The sequence below is a fragment of the Podarcis tiliguerta genome, assembly GCF_965153285.1.
Source record: "Podarcis tiliguerta genome assembly, chromosome: 11".
In the NCBI taxonomy this organism is placed as follows: Eukaryota; Metazoa; Chordata; class Lepidosauria; order Squamata; family Lacertidae; genus Podarcis; species Podarcis tiliguerta.
Genome location: NC_139544.1, coordinates 55,434,000 through 55,450,965, shown reverse-complemented (window position 1 = coordinate 55,450,965; position 16,966 = coordinate 55,434,000). Strand labels below are relative to the sequence as shown.

The following is a 16,966-nucleotide window of genomic DNA, read 5'->3' as shown; positions in this document are numbered from 1 at the left end:
ATTATGTGAAGAGACCTTCAAAGTGTGAAGCCGCCAAGATGATAATAATAATAATAATAATAATAATTTTATTTATACCCTGCCCCCCCCCCAGCCAGAGCCAGGCTCAGGGCAGCTAACACCAGTAAAATTGCAGTAAAATCATAAGGGGGGGGGACCAATTTAAAATACAGGTTAAAATGCAATTTAAAATGCAGCCTCATTTTAAAAGTAGCCCGTAGATCAAAACCATAAGGGGAGGGAAAACATAAGAGTCAAACTGAGTCCAAACCAAAGGCCAGGCGGAACAGATCTGTCTTGCAGGCCCTGTGGAAAGATGTCAAGTCCCGCAGGGCCCTAGTCTCGTGACAGAGCGTTCCACCAAATCGGGGCCAGTACTGAAAAGGCCCTGGCCCTAGTTGAGACCAATCTAACCACCTTGAGACCTGGGACCTCCAAAATGTTGTCATTTGTGGACCTTAAGGTCCTCCACGGGGCATACCAGGAGAGGCGGTTCTGTAGATGTGGGGAGGAGGATTGAATTTATGTGTCAAGGTAGCCTGAGGTCTGCATACCCTTCCAGATTGTCCGTGGCAGGTCAGAAGCAACTCACATGCACACTACAACGTAGCCATAAGCCAACTTCTCTCGGCAGCCAGGAGCATCATAGCCAGACACTGAAGGGACCTGTCAGGAGTAAACATGGACCACTGTTACCAAACCTTATGGGAAACAGCCCTACTAGAAAAATAAACCAACAAACTGAAAGTAGCATGGGGATGAATAAAAGAGGACATCTTCACCCCGGTGTGGCTCCCCTTTGTTACATACGCAGCCCAACAAGATGACAACAGGAACCCACCGACTGCATATGAATCAATATGGCTAAATTGACCCAACAATTCTCATACACGCAAACAAAACTCACTGCTATAGTCAACTATAGGCAACCAACCATGCCCTGTGTCCCAATCTCTCTCTCCGTCAACAAAAACTAATAAATGAATAGAAATAGGACCGACCCATGTGATGCTGACACAAAAACCTTATGCGTACACTATGTAGGGGATGCGGGTAGCACTGTGGTCTAAACCACAGAGCCTAGGGCTTGCCAATCAGAAGGTCGGCAGTTCGAATCCCCGCAATGGGGTGAGCTCCCATTGTTTGGTCCCTGCTCCTGCCCACCTAGCAGTTCGAAAGCACGTCAAAGTGCAAGTAGATAAATAGGTACCACTCTGGCGGGAAGGTAAACGGCATTTCCATGCGCTGCTCTGGTTCGCCAGAAGCAGCTTACTTAGTCATGCTGGCCACATGACCCAGAAAAACTGTCTGCGGACAAACGCCGGCTCCCTCGGCCTATAGAGCGAGATGAGCGTGCAACCCCAAAGTCAGTCACGACTGGACCTAATGGTCAGGGGTACCTTTACCTTTTTATACTATGTAGAAGAACAAATGTTTGCTGCCCTCCTTCTCTTCTCCCCCAACTTTATATGGTCTATAACATTAGCATCTCACATTGAATATGAATCATCTGTAGAAAACTCTATGAACTGAAAGCAGAGACACCGTATGTGTTTTTGTAACCAAGAAAATATTTAATAGAAACAGTTTTTAAGAAACAAATAAGTGAATAACTCGTACGGCATCTGTGAAGTTAAGAGAATCAAATTTCTACCCCACTCATAGCATGGAGAAGAGTTTTCTCCACCAAAGATTACATTGGAGGGAGGGAAGGAGAATGTCTTTTCTTTCATGTTTTTTCTTCAAATGCTCTTCTGGATTTTAACCCCAATTGTCCTAATGTTGCTCTTCATACCCCCATCACTCCCCATCGTTGTCTCTTCTAACCTGAGACTTAATTCAAGATCATATTGATTCAGGGCCACACACCCGGCCCCTCAGTTAGCTGTAATGAAATATTTGGGATATGCACAGAATTGTACGTTCGGGAGCCGTGTTCCTGAAAACCGTCAAGACTCTGTTGACGTGAGCAGCACTACTTCCCACAAACTCAGTGGAAAAGTACAGCTTGGGGCCTCCGTTGGGCAAATGGGTTTTTTGGCATTGAGACCAGTCACCTCCAGCTTCCACGGAGGGGAGACGTATTATGTGAGATTAACAGGTTATTAGAAATATTTTTTATTCTTATCTCCGCAAGAGACTTCAGAAAGCGTGTGCCAGCAGCGTCATTTAGTGGAACGCTCCCCTGTGACTTAGCCAAAGCAGTAATGAGTTTTCTGCTGTCAAGCTGATGCAGACTCATGCGTCGGGCATTTAATTTCATTTAAAAGGGGGCCTTTGTTTTGGCGGCCGGCTCATCACGGTTCAGGTTCATAACATTCACTGCCTGACATTAGCTGCTTGTTTGAAAGGAAGGAAGGGCACATACCAGCTCAGGGGTCGAGAGTTCAGCTCACAAAAGCCCAGTTTATATGTCCCTGGAACAGAAGCAAACTTCATTCAACTGGAGGGGGAGCAGTAACGACGTCCCTCACCTCCCCTTAGCAGATAGTGCCACGTCTTAAGATGGGAGCTCCCTGTTGATAGCTAACTTTCCACTCCGTGCAGGTGGCTGAGATGCCCAATTCTCCTTTCAAGAGAAGGAGGAATTTAATGAATGGAATGTCCTTGCAGAATCCTCAGCACAGAGATGGGGAACCAGCAGCCCTCCAGACCAGGGCCGGCCCACCAGTTAGGCAAGGGGACACAGCCACCTCAGGCGGCAGGATCCACCAGGGTGGCAGATGACTTCTTTCCCCTTTGTTCCTGATACTGTTATGTGTTGGGTTTAACACATCTTACGTTACAAGGCGTGTTCTAACCAGTCGTATAAGTGTTGGTAGTCGAATGTTCCAATGGCAAGTAAGCGCATGCATTTTCAACGGTCAGTTCATGCTCAGTTTATTATTGTGTTGTCCAGTCAGTTTGGCTCTTGTTTTCCTATGAGTGAGCTGTTGTCACTGACAAATGTTGAATGAACTTAGTTGAGGTACTTACACTGCCTTGATCTTCTGACTTTCCCCAAACATTTAACATTTTGTGATCTGCCTCAGCTGCCAAAACGTCTTGGGACAGCCCTGCTCCAGATGTTGCTGGACACCAACTCCCATCAACCCCAGGGGTGACGGGGGCTGAAGTTCAGCAGCATCTGGAAGCCACAGTGTCCATCACCCAGGAGGGGTGATGGGCTGACAAGGGGAGGCCAGTATTTCTGGGTTCTTCAGGTAGCAAGGCAGCATAGATGGCACCCTTGAGCAACAGTGGCCAACTGTGGGGTTGCGGCACTCATCTCACTTTATTGGCAGAGGGAGCCTGCATTTGTCCGCAGTTTTTCCAGGTCATGTGGCCAGCATGACTAAGCCACTTCTGGTGAACCAGAGCAGCACACGAAAACGCCGTTTACCTTCCCGCCAGAGTGGTACCTATTTATCTACTTGCACTTTGACGTGCTTTCCAACTCCTTGGTTGGCAGGAGCAGGGACTGATCAACGGGAGCTCACCCCGTCACTTGGATTTGAACCACCGAACTTCTGATCTGCAAGTCCTAGGCTCTTTGGTTTAACCCACAGCACCACCTGCGTCCCTGTAAACAGAGCATAAGTTATTGGTTATTGGAAACAGAGCATTGGTTATTGTTCATTCATGGTGATTTGTGTTCATAATTCTAATGGGTCGGTCACATGCGACCCCGCTTTCAATACTCTTCATGTCTGCTAAGGTTCTGGGGTGGTCAAACTGCTTCATTTTCAATCAGAGCATCTCCTATAACGTCCTGCTGAAACCTCATAACCTTTTTCATAAGATCACAGATTTGTAGAGTTGGAGGGTCATCTAGTCCAGCCCACTTCAACGCAGGAAACGTTTGCTTGAACTCATGACCTTGAGATTAATAGTCTCATGCTCTACAGACTGACCTATCACAAATGTTCTGGTTTGGGGTTTTTTCCACTTTTGTTGCTCTGTAGTCCCTATGGCAGGCATAGGCAAACTCGGCCCTCCAGATGTTTTGGGACTACAATTCCCATCATCCCTGACCACTGGTCCTGTTGACTAGGGATGATGGGAGTTGTAGTCCCAAAATATCTGGAGGGCCGAGTTTGCCTATGCTTGCCCTAAGGAGAGCAATAATGTAGTAGCATGAGGAAAATATCACAGAAACAAACAGAATAACAAGCAGAATAAACCCATCACTCATATACTACTATTGTGCCAGTATTGTGTGCAGAATGCACCTGCATTAGAACACAAGTCCAGAGGGACTTTAAGATGCCAGAGCCTGGTTTCTGAGAGCCCCAGTAAGAGACTCGCAAATGAGAATGTAAGAACAGTCCGCTGGATCAGGCCAATGGCCCATCTAGTCCAGCATTTATTTCTCACAATGGCCAACCAGACGCCTATGGGACCCACCTAAACACACACATGTACACAGAGTGCCCTAAATAAAGCTTACACTCTGCAAGCATAGATCCATGTTCCTGGTGACATAATCCAGGAATCAAACACACCCAGATTTTAAAACTATTGAGGGCTGAGAATATACATCAGAAATGGTACCTTCTATCACTATCCTATGCTGTCATAAGGGACGCGGGCAGCGCTCTGGGTTAAACCACAGAGCCTAGGACTTGCCAATCAGAAGGTTGGCGGTTCGAAACCCTGCGACGGGGTGAGCTCCCGTTGCTCGGTCCCTGCTCCTGCCAACCTAGCAGTTCGAAAGCACGTTAAAGTGCAAGTAGATATATAGGTACCACTCCAGCGGGAAGGTAAGCGGCGTTTCCGTGCGCTGCTCTGGTTTGCCAGAAGCAGGTTTGTCATGCTGGCCACATGCTGTACGCTGGCTCCCTCGGCCAATAAAGCGAGATGAGCGCCGCAACCCCAGAGTCGGTCACGACTGGACCTAATGGTCAGGGGTCCCTTTACCTTTATGCTGTCATAAATTCCATGAATCATTTAGACCCAGGTATGGTGGGCGACTGGATTCTGGGCAATTGATGGTCCTTATTAATATGGGGGCATTCGTATGGAAGACCATTATCATACAACCTTGAAACCTGATACATCTTTTCCCAATACCTGTTCCACAGATTTTGCAGTCCGTTCCAGTGGGAGTTGGGCAAGTGTACGGCTGCGATAACCCTTGGACCGGAGGCATTATCATGGTGGCTCTGTTCATTTCCTCCCCCCTCATCTTCATCCATGCCGTGATTGGCTCGGCACTGGGAGTGCCTGCAGGTATGAAAATGCCCTAGGCATCCAGAACTGGCTTAAAGCATTATCCTAAGTACTCCATCCTATAGATATCCAGCCAAACTGGAGTTACAACTGAGATGTTAGTATCTGGTTAGCTTGCCAGATAAAACCAACAAACCATGCTTGGGGTCTAAAGAGGGAAGAACTTGCCTTCTTGATGAAATGAGGGGGGGGGTGGCCACAGATCCCCTTGCATGTCAGATTCCATCTTGAGATCCTAGGGTAGAAGGTTTCTAGAGATTGTGTGGACCTAATCACCTAATAATAATAATAATAATAACAACAACAACAACAACAACAACAACAACAATAATAATAATAATAATAACTTTATTATTTATACCCCACCCATCTGGCTGGGTTTCCCCAACCACTCTGGGTGGCTTCCAACAGAACATTAAAATACAATAACCTATTAAACATTAAAAGCTTCCCTAAACAGGGCTGCCTTCAGATGTCTTCTAAAAGTCTGGCAGTTGTTTTTCTCTTTGACATCTGGTGGGAGAGCGTTCCACAGGGAGGGCGCCACTACTGAGAAGGCCCTCTGCCTGGTTCCCTGTAACTTGGCTTCTCATAGCGAGGGAACTGCCAGAAGGCCCTCGGCGCTGGACCTCAGTGTCCGGGCAGAACAATGGGGGTGGAGATGCTCCTTCAGATATACTGGACCAAGGCCATTTAGGGCTTTAAAGGTCAGCACCAACACTTTGAATTGTGCTCGGAAACGTACTGGGAGCCAGTGTAGGTCTTTCAAGACCAGTGTTATGTGGTCTTGACAGCTGCTCCCAGTCACCAGTCTAGCTGCCACATTCTGGATTAGTTGTAGTTTCCGGGTCACCTTCAAAGGTAGCCCCATGTAGAGCACATTGCAGTAGTCCAAGAGAGAGTGTAGTTCTTTCACGACCGGTGTTATATGGTCTCGGCAGCCGCTCCTATTATTTCTTAGGTATCAAGGCTGGGGAACACTTGGCCCTCCAGATGTGGCAGGACACCATCTCCCATCTGATGGGCCAAATTTTAGTTCAGCAACATCTGGAGGGCCTAAGGTGCCTTGCCCTGCCTTCAGCCCAGGAGTGACATGTCTTCTTCTCACCTGTCTTCTTTGCAGCCCTGAGCCTAGCCACACCTTTCAACAAAATTTACGCCGGCTTGTGGAATTACAACAGTTGCCTCTCTTGCATCGCAATCGGGGGCATGTTCTACGCCCTCACCTGGCAGACCTTCCTTCTTGCACTTGCTTGTGGTAGGTACCCAGTTTCATCCCTATTGTGCTCACACAACCCATAGGAAACTGTCAGAGCATTTGTCCCTGTTGCCCAGTATTAGCCTCCTATGATTGCTAGCTTCTCTCCAGAGTCTCATTTCCCATCGCTTGCTCCCTGAAGATGCCAGGGATTGAACGTGGGGAATATCTCTTGGATTTTAAAAAATATACATTGACTTAGTTTATAGCAGAATTTAAAGCTTGGAAGCTGGGTCTGCCCATTTCCTCTGCCACCCACTCTGTCTCATCCCCACATCATTAGCCTTACTTAAGTTTTTAAAAAGGGAAATAGAGGGGTCCCATTGGAATAGAAAAACAAGTTCTTTCCTTGAAAACAGTCTTGAAAACAGACTTATGTTTATTTGGTTCTATGTTTTCAAAAGAATCCATCAAGAGTGCATATTTTGTGACTTTCAGAGATTTATAAGATTTCTGTTTATTTGGTTTTGCAGAGAGTGCATATTTCATATATTTCATACTGTTCAACGTTCTGTGTAGATTATATAGAGAGTTTCTATTGACATCGCATTGTTTACTTGGTCATCGTGTTGCCTTGGATATTACTGATAATTGTTTGCAACACAGGAGTTTAATTGTTTGAACACTTCAGAATCTGCCATATATACTAGTCTAATTTACTTCTCCTTTGTCTCGTCCCCCCCCCCATGCCTCTTTTTCCCCCCAGCTCTGTTTACTGCCTACTCAGGAGGAGCACTGGGCCATATGTTTTCCGTGGTGAGTTTTGCAGGCTTTAAGGGGTTGAATTCATCATTAAGTGTTCAGAGTCGCTTTCTTAGTGATAAGGTCACCATCCCCTTTAAAAAAATGGAAGCACATAAAAAGGAGTTTGTTGGTCTTGGCTCCTGACTCTGGGAGATTTAAAAGGGGACTAAAAAAAAGTAAAGCTGCTATTCTACAGCACTCTTGCCTTCTTGCAATTAGTCATTATTTAGAAAATGTGTAAACTGCTGGATCGAAAGGTTTTACAGCCAGTATACAAATGAAATTGGAATCCGCTGTCCAGAACACACATACATAAGGTCATCATCATTAAAATTCAAACTCAATACACCTTTTAAAACAGTTACAGGCAAACAAATGTTATGTGTGATGGCATACATTGTTCCATGCCACCTGCATAACCCCACTGTTTCATTTTGTGGTTTCCCTGACAACTGGGCAAACCCCTGAAATGAAATGAAATGAAATGAGAGGAGACCACAGAAAAGTAAAGAGATGCAATGGAGAAAATCGTCTGTTCCTTACTTTATCTTGTTGTCTTTTCACTTTGAATACCTGTTGCCTGTTCAGAGCCAGAGCAAATGAACCAACCAACCTAAGATGCTTAAAAAGCATAGGCCCCTGGTCCATAATAAGTACTTCCCAAATCTGCCATTGGCTAATATCCTTTTTGGAGACCAAACAAAATGTCACGAACTACTGCGCAAGCTGTCGAGTTCTACAGAACTCTTCTTTGGCCAGATACTGCAATGGCCTTTCCCAACCTCAGTTGAGACTGGACAGTAGCTTCCGTCATCCCTGAACACAGGAGTTTGAATTTGTCAGAGGAAGGTTGTGTTTGACAAAGCAACAAGCGGAAGTGGGCAGATGGAGTGAACAAACAAGGAGCAAAACAAGTTGGGGATGTTACAGTCCATGGGGTTCTGCATCTAGATTCAGGTCCAAAAAGGAGATTGGGTTAGTCTTTTCTGTGGGATGTAAACACAGGAGCAGTCAATGACAACATTCCTAGAGTGTACATGTTAGAACATGGGGAGGGATGTCTGTCCAGCAAGCAGGTAAACTTCCTGGGGATGGACTTCCTCCGCATGTGACCAGAGGTGGGTGTGGCCTCACCTGTGCAGGTAAATGATAAAAGCACAGGGCAGGCAGCCATCTCTCTCTCTCTGCCATCTTCCTTCGATAAGGAAACATCTAAGGATGCTCTCTTGGCTCTCAGCCAAGAGAGGAGATAAGGACTATCTTGCTACAAGATAGATTCTAAGTGTATGTAACCTTTTTAAGTCTGTCTGCCTTCTGGGATCACATTGTGAACAGAACGTGAGTAAACTCTTTATACTTTTATAAAGACTGTGTCATGTCTTGTATTTTAAGAGGGAACAAAAGGGGAAATTACCAGAGTAATTATTATAGAGGTTCTAGCGAACCTGTGCATGCATTACCGTTGCGAACTTACAGGGGAATGTCTATAAACTCTGGTGATATTTTGGGAACTTGTTAGCACAAGTTGGATAAGGATATAATTAGTCAATATATCCTCTCCTGCACTCCAGAACATTCCTACATTTTCTAGATGCAATGGGTACCAAGTTTACGCTCTTAGGAATCTGGGATAAAGAAGCAATGACTGATCCCATCTCTTAACCTCTCTTCTCCTTCAGTTCGGAATGCCTTTGGGAACATGGCCTTTCTGTTTATCTTCACTCACTTTCCTGCTCTTAACTACCACCAACGACGCCATCTACAAACTTCCTCTCTCCAAAGTCTCCTACCCAGAAGCCAACCGGGCCTATTACTTGTCGAGAAACGACGGACAAAACGCCAAGTCCACCTGCGACGTGTGACAGGCTGAGCTTCGTGCATCTTCCTGTCCGTAGTGGCGTCTGGACTTCCCAAGGAAGATAAACAGCTCAGAAGGAAAGGAAAGCTGTTGGTGGAGCTCTTCATCCATTTTAAGTCACAAATAACTTCACTCAGATCAGCAAGTCTCGGAATTCTCTCCGTATGCCAGTCAGAAGTGAGCAGAATATCCTGTTTGTTTGGAAAGGGGTGTGACATTGATGGAATGAATAAGGGCTGAGATCTGTGGTGGCCAGCTGCAGGTTCACTGGCTGGAGCCAGTCTTCTGAAGCAATATTAGCTGATACCACCAACATACATATATATGTGTGTGTATATATATATATATATAATCACAGTGTGGTTTTTTAAACAATGCTATACAGTGTCACTTGTAGGGACTAGGAGGAAAACGTTATTGTGTGTCACAATGCAATATTGTATGCAAGTTACATTCACAGGACTTTAGTGCTGGAGGGCACCAACTTTATTGTGGAAACTGAGGACTCCTATAGGGGCCAGTTCATATGAAAAAGAGACATATTGAAGACCCAGAATGGCTCCTGAGAAAAGAGGCTTTGGTGATTTCTGGATTAGATGATATTCAATCAAGAGGACATCTAATTGAGAAGACAAAGCAAGCAATGGGAGAGGTGCATGTTTGGGGAGAGTATTTTTGTATTAATTGTCTGCAATGGGAGTGTCCGATTACAGGTAACAGAAGAGATGTGGGCTAACCATACTTGCATATTCTGTATCACCTTGCTGGAATCCCCATGGTTGACTGGTGGGTTTTTAATTTGCAAACTGAGAGAGCATACTCCAGATCACTGGACAGGTAAGGCAAAACTACCGTATTTTTCGCCCTATAGGACGCACTTTTTCCCCTCCAAAAATGAAGGGGAAATGTGTGTGCGTCCTATGGGGCGAATGCAGGCTTTCGCTGAAGCCTGGAGAGCGAGAGGGGTCGGTGCACACCGACCCCTCTCCAGGCTTCAGGAAGCTATCCGCAAGCCTTGGGAGCTCTGCGGGAGTTCCCGTCGGGCTTACAAGGCTTGCGGATAGCAGCCTGCATCCCGAAGCACAGCGTGCCCCGGGCTTCGGGCAGATATCGGGCAGCCCCACAAGCTCGGGGGACAGCGGGGAGGCGGAGCGCACCTTCCCGCTGTTCCCCGACCTGGTTTGGAGGCTGGCACTGGGAGAAGCGGGCTTCTCCCCAGCGCCAGCCCCACAAGCTCAGGGGACAGATATCCGCAAGCCTGGGGAGACCGGCGCGACTTCCCGCCGGGCTCCCTAGGCTTGCGGATAGCAGCCTGTTCTGGGGGCTGGGGTCGGGGGAAGCTCGGGCATCCCCTGCCCCAGCCCCACGCCAGGGGGGGAATAATTTTTCCCCTTTATTTCCCCCCCACAAAACTAGGGGCGTCCTATGGGGCAAAAAATATGGTAATCTGTGTGCAGCGCTCCTGAGTATCCATGCTTCTTTAATGGCATTGGAAGTGTCTTCTTGGTAGATCAGACCAATATCCTAGGTAAGAACTGCAGCAGCCAGAAGGCACTCAAATCTCCTGCCTCCCGTGCAGAATGGCGCTGGTGGGAGTTGGAATCCAGTATCTTGAAGACCACAGGTTCCCAGGTTCAATCCCTGCCATTTCCAAGTAGGGGCTGGGAGAGACCCCAGTCTTAAAAAAATAAATAAATCCTGGGTAGGAGTCTTTCCAATTAATACTGAGCTAGTTAGAGCAATGGTCTGACTCTGTACATGCTTCCTGCCACTAATTGGCCGGTGTTTTGCCAGTGGAGAAACAAAGGAGAGAAAGCAACCATAATAGGGAGAAATGGGAGGGGTGAAATATGAAGGTTTCATTGGCCTAACACATTTGAAAATATGCCTCTTCTTCAGGGGCACTTTGGAGCATTTTGTATAACATGATTCAATTAAAACTATTATATACCATATAGCAAGGATGAAACTACTATAATTTCAATATTGGCAGTGAGCCCCCTATTGAGATGTGGACGCCGGGGCAGACTAGCGCCTTGCCTCCAAACCATGGTTTGCAAAGTTGCTTCAAGCCATGGTTCGAAGGCTTGGTGCTAACCACGGTTTGCTACTGTCTTTATCTCGGCAAACTGTAGTTAGGAAAAAGTCAGGCAGTAAACAAGGGAATCCTTGAGCCGCAGCGGATAAAGGTCATGAAATTTGAACTGCTATGTTTATAGTTTTTTGGATTATTGCAGCTATTGTAATAAATGTGCCTTAAAGGAGGGAGGGAGGGTGTTTCCTGTGTGCCAAATAAAACCATAGACAAAGTTCACAAGTTGTGGCAGTTTCCTATTCTCTTTTTGGGGGCATCAGAAGCCACTGGAAGATTAGGAACTTGCTGTTCCATCTTAGAAGTTCCTCATTCTCTTTTCTGCAGTCTGAGCTGTGTCACCTGCGGTTTTGCTTCTGGTGGAAATCATGTGCTGGGCAGCATCATAGAAACAGATCTTCCATATCAAAGCAATTAGGTGGAAACTGATTCACTCCTAAGGCACTGGACTGCAAAAGCAAAGCAAAACAAAGCTGGTTTTTTCATCCAGGTTTGTTGCTCTACAGTGCAAGAAAAGGAGAGGAGAAGATCTGGTGCCGGGACACTTTCAGCAATGGAACATCCTAAGCTGCGGTTTTGTACAGAGCAGCAATGTTGCACTATTGCAACAAGGCAAAACCATCTTGCCTTCTTTCAGCAGAGAGGCTCTTTTAGAAGAAGCCCTTTGGAGGTGTCCTTCCTAACTAGTTTGCAGACCCTGAAATATACTGTAAAGCCAGGTGCTGCTCCAACACAGGCAAAGATTGCCAATTTCTCGGTAGTGGCGCCTGCCCTGTGGAACGCCCTCTCAGCAGATGTCAAGGCAATAAGCAACTATTTTACTTTTAAAAGACAACTGAAGGCGGCCCTGTTTAGCGAAGTTTTTAATGTTTGATGCTGTGTTGTTTTTAATATTTGGTTGGAAGCCGCCCAGAGTGGCTGGGGAAATCCAGCCAGATGTGTGGGGTATAAATATTAAATTATTATTATTATATATGAATACACAGAACTGATTATTAAGGAGTATGTCTAACGCATTCTTACTCACCTACCTGTCAAAATGGCCCACAGAGGTTAGGATAGATAGCCACCTAGTATTTGCAGATCAACCTACCATTAAAGACCTAGGATAAAGGACCATTAAAAAAACAAACCAAAACTATTCTGCCAGGTTCCCATTTCAATACAATCAGCTTGCACGGAGTACCTCTCCGAACCTTCCTGAGCCCACAAGTCCTGCTCCAAGGGGTTCACCAAAATTAAGTTTCTCCCATACTCTAGTCTTCTATACCATGACTAGTCTTTTTTTTAAAAAAAAAAAATATTTATTAGAAGTTTTATAGTTACAACAACAACAAAAAGTATGAGAGAAAAAGAAAAAAGGGAAAAAACAATAAAAAATTTAACAAACAATACATCAAAAGTAAAAGGAAAAAATACATCAAAACACAAAAAACACATTTAAAAACACATCCAATTTCCATATCTTTATCTTTCAATTACTAATTTCCTCGACTTCCTCACACCTCCCTTTTTTGTATTCTAGTTCAAATTAGCTAACTCAGCAAATCCTTTCCCTCCTTCTCAATTTTTTGTTCTATAATTTATCTTAACACGATCTAACTTTAAATTTTCCACTTTAGCCCATTAACAATCAGTTTTTGCATAGTTCTTAATAACATTTCTGCTAAAACCATATAACTTAATTCCAGTATTCTTATAACATTCATTTATTTTGCAATATTTCTGTAGATATACTTTAAATTTTTTCCAATCTTCTTCCATCGACTCTTCTCTCTGGTCTCGGATTCTGCCAGTCATTTCTGCCAATTCCATGTAGTCCATCAGCTTCATCTGCCATTCTTCCTGGGTGGGTAGATCTTGTGTCTTCCTGTACCATGACTAGTCACATGGAGACCAGTACTACTTCCATCTAATGTTTGGCCAAAATCCTTCCTCCAATTTCTTTCTCTCTCTTTCTGAAAGAGGCTTCCATTTTTCATGTGCATCATGAAAATGGGGCACTTGAGAATTGCTTTGGGTGCAGGATTTTGAGTTTACTTTATCATTCGTTTTCCTTTCCCTTAAATATTTCTCTGGGACTCTGCAGCCTTCCTGGCTGCCGACACTTCCTGATCTGGGTGGGGAGACATCCAGGGGAGAAGTTTGCTTTGGACGCCTTCCCCAAGGATTTAATTGAAGGGTGAGCACCTGGGAAGGGCATGGAGTGCAAATCACTCGTGAGATGCTTTGCAGAATGAACAAAAAGATATTTAAAAACAGCCTTCAGACACTTCAGAAGTAAGGCAAAGCCACTTCCGCCCTGCAGAGGAGGTGGGTTGCAGGCTTCACACCCCACCACGCGCACGGTGGCTGGAGCCCAGCTCCCACGTGATTGGGGGAAACCCCGGCCGCGTCACCCCCTGGCCAGCCAAGAGGCTGGCTCAGGGGGCATGGCCTGCCCTATTTAAACCAGGATGCGGCCGGGGATCTCCCTCTTTTGCCACCTCCAGCTGCTCCTGTTTCCTACCCTCCCACCCTATAAGGTTTTCATTCCTTGACCTTGCTATGGACTTTGGTTGGTCGCCATTGAGGGGCCTGGTAGGAATTTTTCCACTTGGCAAATTGGCACCAACCACTTGGTTTTTCGCCTACCTCATAGCAAATCACCACAACTTTCTTGGTATTGGCGGTTAGGCATTGGTATTGTTTTGTAGATGGAAGAGGGTAGGAAGCGCCATCACCTGCCCCACATATTGAAGGGTAGTCCGATAAAGGATTCCGGGGGGGGGGGGGGTGGCCCTGTCCAAAGCCTATGGAGGTGAGGGCCTAAGGGGTGAGAAGTCGCCATGCAAGCACATGAGCATAGAATCATGGAATCACAGAATTGTAGAGCTTGAAAGAACCTCAAGGATCATGTAGCTCAGCCCCTACGATGCAGGAATCTCAACTAGGTCATACATGACAGATGGCCATCCAATTTAAAACCTCCAAGGAAGGAGAAACCACCACCTCCTGAGGGAGACTGTTCCTCTGTCGAACAGCTCTTACTGTCAGAAAGTTCTTCCTGACGTTTCGTTGGAATCTCCTTTCTTGTAACTTGAAGACGTTGGTTCAGGTCCGACCCTCTGGAGCAGAAGAAAACAAGCTTGCTCCATCGTCACTGAAATGTTCTCTCTTTCATAATTTTCAAATGCAATTTATTTACTTGTTCACTGATTGAGAAGGGAGGGGGAGCAAAACACAGGAGATGTTTTCAACTTCCTTCATCCTTAAAAACAGCCAGAGTCCAGAGCCAGCTCAAGGAATTTTGCTGCCTGAGACAAAGCAGAAGTTGGTGCCCCCTTCATGCCATGTACAGAAGCTAAGTGGATTGGCAATCGACTCTTTCTTCAGCACTGGTAACAGGATAACGTTCCTCCATGCCCCTGAGGGCAGAAGGCTAATTTAGGAGATATAGGAAAGGCATGCGATCTCCAACAGAGGGGAATGGTTGGAGGGAGTCTCAGAGAAAATGTCTGCAGCTGACCTGACCTCCAACATCTGCCGCCTGAGGCGATTGCCTCACTCTGCCTCATGGTAGGGCCAACCCATCTGGTGTCATGAAAAGGACACCGTGACACCAGAGATTCGCTTCAGAGGCCAGTTCCGCTTTTATTGCCGCCGTAAAACGTCTATTGCCACCTTTATTGTATTCATGTTTCATCATCTGTCAATGCCCGTTGCCCTCTTCAAGCACACAGTTGCAAGTGGAATCAAGGGAACATAACCCACTTGTTTTGCACTCTCCCATGGGAGCTCCCCCTACCCCAAGGCTCAGTGCACCATGAGGGGGAGATCTGTGTTGGGATCTCTGGGGAAGGAAGCATTAAACCTCCCCTTCCAGCATCTTGCAGCCACAATGAATATTAGGGAAATGTTCCCCAATGGTTCATTAAGGATGTTGGGAATTGTAGCTTTGTGAAGAGTCAACTGGGGTCAGTATCTCTGGTGGGGACAGAAGAAGAAGAGTTTGGATCTGATATCCCGCTTTATCACTACCAGAAGGAGTCTCAAAGCGGCTAACATTCTCCTTTCCCTTCCTCCCCACAACAAACACTCTGTGGGGCTGAGAGACTTCAGAGAAGTGTGACTGGCCCAAGGTCACCCAGCAGCTGCATGTGGAGGAGCGGAGACGCAAACCCGGTTCACCAAATTACAAATCTACCGCTCTTAACCACTACACCACACTGGCTCTCAAGGTGTCAGTACATCAGTAAGTGACAGCAGCCACACCCCCGGCTTTGTCTGGCCAGCTAAACCAGGTGAGGGTACCCAATGGGTCTCCAACCCTCGGTGAGTTAGGTACGTGCCCTGCATGCAAGGACAGACTCTGGCAGATTGAGCAGATGAGAGACAAATAGTGGGTCTCAAGAAGGTGGTTTCTGCATGAGCTGTTGAAGGGTTGAGGGGCAGGTGTGGCTCATTCACCTGGGAAGGTAGCCCGCCTAGGAGGAGGAAAACTCTGGTCCTCAACTTCTGCTGCCTTGCAGCTACACTCATTTGGGAGAAAGCCACTTCTGCCCTTTGGAGGAGATGGAGTTGCTGGCTTCACGGCCCCAGCCCCCGCACGATTGGGGGGATTCCCAGCCACATCACCTCCTGGCCAGCCAATCAGCTGACTCTGGGGGTGTGGCCTGACCTATTTAAACCAGGACGTGGCTGGGGGTCTCCCTCTTTGACGCCTGCCAGCTGTTCCTGCTTTTCCCACCCTCCCACCCTATAAGGTTTCCGTTCCTTGACCTTGCTATCGACCTTGGTTGGTCACCATTGAGGGGCCTGGTAGGAATTTTTCCACTTGACAAATTGGCACCAGCCACTTGGTTTTTGCCTACCTCATAGCAAATCGTCACAACTTTCTTGGTATTGGAGGTTAGGCATTGCTATTGCTCTGTAGATGGAAGAGGGGAGGTAGCGCCATCACCTGCCCCGTACATTGAAGGGTAAAAGATTCTGAGGGGTATAGCCCTGTCCGAAGCCTATGGAGGTGAGGGCCTAAGGGGACCCCCAATCAGTGACCAGCGGGGAGTTCCTAGTTGATGTGCATCAGCAGGACTCCCCCTACTGGTAGTTAACCCTTCCTGGACTTCAAGCGGACGGGCTGAAGCCGGATAGTTGGTTAGGACCAATGCCTAATCCAATACCTCTCATCACCTGTAACCAATAAAGTTGTGGCGTTATTTAGCCCATCAACCTTAATAATTGTGTCGTGTGTCATTATTTCCACAGGGGGGGGGCGGGAACTCACCACGGAAAGGCTTCAGGAGCAAACCCTGAGGAAAAATCAGTACCCACTGCCTTGTGGGACATCTTCAGGAGAATAGAATAGAATAGAATAGAATCATAGAGTTGGAAGAGACCACAAGGGCCATCGAGTCCAACCCCCTGCCAAGCAGGAAACACCATCAGAGCACTCCTGACATATGGTTGTCAAGCCTCTGCTTAAAGACCTCCAAAGGTCTTTAAGGTGTGGCTCATTCACCTGGGAAGGTAGCCCAACTAGGAGAAGGAAAACTCTGATCCTCAACTCAAATCTCTAAAACCTCAAATCTCTAAAGAAGCCTCAAATCTCTAAAGAAAAGGCTAAGGAGTAAACCGTACACAAATCTGGAGTGGAGTCCCTAGGCTGGCTGAATGGTGCTTTATATGCCTCCTTCCAGCAACTCCTACAGCCAAACTGGTGCTTTCTTTTCCTTTGGACCACATCAGAAAGCCAAGAGGGGGGGTCCTGTCGTCTGAGCAGGATCTCCAGACACACTGCCCAGACTTGCACCCGAGAGAGGCC

General features: G+C 46.6%; 1 protein-coding gene across 3 annotated transcripts in view; it reads left to right on the top strand.

Moving 5' to 3' along the window:
- Positions 1 to 11,388, top strand: part of SLC14A1 (solute carrier family 14 member 1 (Kidd blood group)) — a 30,917-nt gene extending 19,529 nt beyond the window's left edge. For 2 of the 3 annotated variants that reach the window (XM_083403018.1, XM_083403016.1), the window contains exons 6-9: positions 5,064 to 5,211; positions 6,335 to 6,469; positions 7,176 to 7,225; positions 8,893 to 10,029. In XM_083403018.1, coding sequence (XP_083259144.1) covers positions 5,064 to 5,211; positions 6,335 to 6,469; positions 7,176 to 7,225; positions 8,893 to 9,075 — 516 coding nt within the window. In that variant the 3' untranslated portion in view covers positions 9,076 to 10,029. Of the gene's footprint in view, positions 1 to 5,063; positions 5,212 to 6,334; positions 6,470 to 7,175; positions 7,226 to 8,892 lie in introns of all 3 variants that reach the window. The other variant, XM_083403017.1, reaches the window with a different exon arrangement.
- Positions 11,389 to 16,966: the final 5,578 nt, after the last annotated feature.